General features: G+C 43.8%; 3 protein-coding genes across 3 annotated transcripts; all 3 read left to right on the forward strand.

The window, feature by feature from the left end:
• Positions 1–1,274: 1,274 nt before the first annotated feature.
• SARC_06920 (hypothetical protein) lies at positions 1,275–1,833 on the forward strand (the record flags this gene model as incomplete). The annotated part of the gene is made up of 2 exons (XM_014299145.1): positions 1,275–1,514; positions 1,618–1,833. The coding sequence occupies 2 exons, from the start codon at positions 1,275–1,277 to the stop codon at positions 1,831–1,833; spliced, it is 456 nt and encodes a 151-aa protein (XP_014154620.1).
• Positions 1,834–2,861: 1,028 nt separating this feature from the next.
• On the forward strand, positions 2,862–3,410 carry SARC_06921 (hypothetical protein; the record flags this gene model as incomplete). Its single annotated transcript, XM_014299146.1, has 1 exon — positions 2,862–3,410. One exon carries the CDS (start codon positions 2,862–2,864, stop codon positions 3,408–3,410), a length of 549 nt encoding a protein of 182 aa, XP_014154621.1.
• Positions 3,411–3,641: 231 nt separating this feature from the next.
• Positions 3,642–4,016, forward strand: SARC_06922 (hypothetical protein; the record flags this gene model as incomplete). The annotated part of the gene is made up of 1 exon (XM_014299147.1): positions 3,642–4,016. The coding sequence occupies one exon, from the start codon at positions 3,642–3,644 to the stop codon at positions 4,014–4,016; it is 375 nt and encodes a 124-aa protein (XP_014154622.1).
• Between the last annotated feature and the right edge of the window lie 519 nt (positions 4,017–4,535).

Here is a 4,535-nt window from a genome sequence, read left to right on the forward strand (position 1 = left end):
GAGGGATAAGGACCAGAGACTCGGTTGCAGAGCCACCGTTTTTTCCTAAGCCAAGTTGAGGTTAACCGAGAGCACCGGTCAAGACTGACTCCGATGAGCGTGGTAGAGGAATCCTGCTAAACTATAAATTTAATTAATCAGTAATATGTAATAGATAATGTGGTAGGTTTTTCATTTTATGCCTCCTAAGAGACAAGTTTTTCCCTGTATACAAACACCAGCCTCTAGATAATCTAGTACTGTAAGATGTCACTTTCTACTCCTACGCAGGCTAAGAAGCATAAAGTTGGGGGACTGTAGCATCTAGGGACCAGATTATCAAAATGCCAATCCAAAACCCAAAACCCAGAATAATCAAATAATGAGCTTTGGAATTAGGATTGGAATATTTCTGATATTAGAGTCATCAGAAATAGTAGCGGTAGAACCGGTAAGCTAAACCGGGACTCCCGCGTGCGAGAGAAACACTCAAGTAAATCCTGAGTCTAGTGAAAACACAAATAAAGACCCAGTTCGGTTCTCTCAGACTAGGGACTTTTCCTAGCTGATATATCTGTACTTGAGAAGGTCTATTGTATCCTATTGTCTCGTACCTTCCAGCTACTCTCCACACTCTACAATCAGTCAGAGCGCAACCAGGCTACATAGCATTAGCAAAAACAGATGTGATAATACAAAGAATAGGGTCAACCAAAGTATGTGACGCTAACTACGGACTTCTAAGTATGAATATCCTTCCTTACTTTGGTGTATATATAGCAGGATTTATAAATCTACTTGTACCAACAGATGCAAAATCGGAATCACTACTCACTCCGCATGAGAAAGACCCAGCGCATAAACAAGAAGGGTTCAGAAAGTCACCTGCAGACCTCCTAGAAACCAATGCAAAAATACCTCCTGACGTACATTGCAACCTGTCAGGCCCCAAAGTTACGGAGCCTGCAAATAAAATCTATGTCAGACAAATGGGACATGCCAAAGTAAACTTTGTACCACAGATGTACATCCCACAAACGGATGAAAATATGGTCACCTATACAAACGAACAACACCAACAACGGTGAACTTACCACTGTTATCTACAGGATAACATGACCAAACAAATTTCCTCAAGAAAGCAAGGACATTTTAGACTAACGCGAGAGTAATTGCAAATACGAACAAGACAAATTTGTACTACCAAAAATAAAGGAAGTATCACACAACTGACAAGCAGCACAATTCTTTTCGAAACTAGAACTCGTGGGAGGAATTCTACCATTTCCTAGTAGATGGAGCAAGCAGGCACTTCTTCACATTCTCATGGAGAAGAGCGCAATACTCATTCTAAGTCAGCGTCTTTCGGTCTGTACTTATCACAGCAGAATTCCAAAAAGTTATGGCAAACTTGCACCGCCCCCCCCCCTAGCCTGCGTTTACCCCACCGAAATGATTTGGCCGATATGAATAACGAACAGGCCGATATGAAATACTCAACGATCCGATATGGCGGTCACATGGCCGAGATGAAGGTATACAGATCTCGTTAGGGGCCGTATAGTGTACATGGGGGGGGTCTACATGGGATGTACGGGGTGATATGGGGTTATTATGGTGGTACACGCATTCGTATAGGCGACCTATATGGGGTTGACAGACAAGAAGGGGCACCGAGAAGACGACCATAGTCCAGGACGGCCCTATGAGGGTCCATGGACCAGACCATATGGGCCGTCCTGGACACGTCGTTCAAGCCCTTGGATGCCAAGACGGTGGACTGGCACGACAACGCGCATGAATGACGTCGCAGTCCATCTATCGGGCGGCATATCGGATGTCCAAGACACTTGAATCGCCGCCGACCCGCTGTTCATTTGGCATATCGGACCTGCAATATGGGAACGGATACTATGAATTGTACAAGATGGTATGAATATAGACAAGATAGTTATATAGGACGACGATATGATACATGATGGATGAGCAACTATCGTAGTTGGGCCGTGTATCGTGACGCGGTGGACGTTGAATTTTGACATCATGTCAGATTTTGGCATATGCATAGGCGTCAATATGAGATGTCTATAATGATATGTGGATGGTCAACGAAACGGCGCACACGATACGAGCAGGTATTTTATTTGATTTCGTCATGGTTGAGTTAGAGAGATTTAATTTGACGTGACGGGGATGTCCATAATGATATGTCGATGGTCAACGAAACGGCGCACAGGATATGAGTAGGTAGTTTATTTGATTTCGTCGTGGTTGAATTAGAGAGATTTAATTGGACGTGATGTATGATTTGTTTCCAAATAAACACATAAGTCGTAATATATATTTTATTTATTTTTTCGTTGCCGACCTAAATGGTGACGAATGTGATTGTGTAAAAAAAAAATAGTGAAGTATGCCGTATATGGCATATAGTAGGTTGAGGGTACGTTGAATGGTTTTGTTTTTATGAGAGTTTGCGACATGTTGGTATTGTATTATACGGGATTAAATAGAAAACAGAAGAACATGACGTGGTCTGATATGTACTCGGGTGGAAGGGGCGTAATGGAGTATATAATTGGGCTGTGATGGTGTATTGACAATATGCGAGAAAAAAAATTGTTTATGATTAAGAATTGTGAGAAAAGGGGGGGACGGTGATCATATTTACACTGTAAAGATAAAAGACATAAATATATATATTCAAGATGGACCTAAGAAAATCGTTAAAAGTATATTACTGTACGGCCAATGATTCGGTGTGGCGTGGGAATTTGCCATTGTGATCAGAAGAAAAAGGAAAGTTAAAAGAAAACTCCGTGGGTACTAAAAAGAATACAACGAGATTGATATCGACTACCCTTAAAAAGAAAACCACCGTGATGAACAGGACAAGTCCGGGTACCGGGAACTCTCGGTCCAAGTCGGTCTCCCCACCGAGACTTAGGGTTCCAATAAGTGAGCCTGAATCTGGTGGAAGTGGCCGTTTCAGTGCAACATCGAAGGGTAATGTGACTATTAGATCCGCACCTGAATTGAATACAAAGCCGACGTCCGAGACGGCGGCGGAATTAGAAGAGATGTGTAAGAAGTCCGACATCCGGGTCATATCTGATGTACAGGGAAATAGAACCAAGGCCGCGACCGTTGGGTCTAGAATGGTGATGGGTAAGAAGGGTGTGCTTAGTTTTGGGCTCGTGGCGTACGACCCAAATGCTAAACCGAACCGGAAATGGCGCAATATGTGGACCGAGTTTGACCATTTGAATGAGGACTCGTTCTGTTTCCCCGACGTGACGAAATTGCCCGAGTCTGGAACTCTGTTTCTCAAGGAGACGTCACGTTGCCGAAGGATAAGGGGAATACGACGAAGCTCTCGGGGAACTACAACCGGGGCTACCAGCGCATCTTGTACTTTTGGATGTTGGTAGGAAATCCAAGGTTTAGTCCTAGCTAGATATTGGCTAAACTTAACAAGGCCGCAGAGTAGAGGTTTTAGGGTTTTAGGGTTGTAAACAACACTAACCTGTTTCGTATATCCTGGGACGTCCAAGATGGACTCAAGCCGGCTGCCGCCATATGATTTTTCATCGGCTTGACATGCATCAGATGCTTCCTGTTAATGGTCACCAGAATGATGAAAAATTGGTCCGATCCGCCAGATGTGCCATACTGTTACAGTTAAGGCCATCACGGTCCTCCGCCGTGGTGCAATTATTCCGCAACTTCAGGTACTTTACCCTTTCGCGCTGGATCAGGGTCACCCGACTGTTGATCATTGCATCCCCACACTTGCCGGGTCGGGCACCGTCATGTTTAAGGATGAGGTCCGATATCAAGCAGGCAGTGATTATGAGCGAATCATACACACATGTCGCATCCTTGCTCTCGCCAAATCGGCTCAGAGCCGTTCCCAGACCACCGTTATCGGTATCCGAGTCCATGTGATTGCATGGAAAGTCAAACTCGGTCCCCGATGTAAGCGTGATACGGGTCACGATACTCTAGGAGTTGTCTGGGATATTCTCCCCGGGTGATCCAGGTGTATGGTCTGGCAACGCCCAATGTGCGCTGAGGTCGAAGAACATGCGCGCAACAAAGTCATCTTAATTAGTGGTGTTGACTATGCGGGGTCCCTAGACCGTCAACGCGCCTCCTTTCGATTTCCACAATAGTGTGTTCCCCCATAAGTTGGTGACCGATTGCAAAGTCATCGTAACGCATACGATGATACAAAGTATTTGCTCGCGTACCTTCGTTTACGTTGAAGTCCGCCGAGTTGAGATCAACTATATAATTTAGTCGCGGCATCTTGGACGGTTGGTTTTGGTTTCGATTTTGATTTGTTTGTTTTTGTAACTAGTCTATGTGTTCACTTCGTAATCAGTGAAGATATGATATATAAGATCCCGAACGATTTGGATTATATATTGATATAATTGAATTTGAAAGAAAATCAATTATTCAATTTAATTGTGTCCGTTCTGATCTGATAAAAAACCCATTTGTTTTGAAATTCGGTTTTTACTATTCACATGTCCCTAAAACAATTCCCG

This window comes from Sphaeroforma arctica, assembly GCF_001186125.1.
Source record: "Sphaeroforma arctica JP610 unplaced genomic scaffold supercont1.520, whole genome shotgun sequence".
NCBI classification, from domain to species: Eukaryota; class Ichthyosporea; order Ichthyophonida; genus Sphaeroforma; species Sphaeroforma arctica.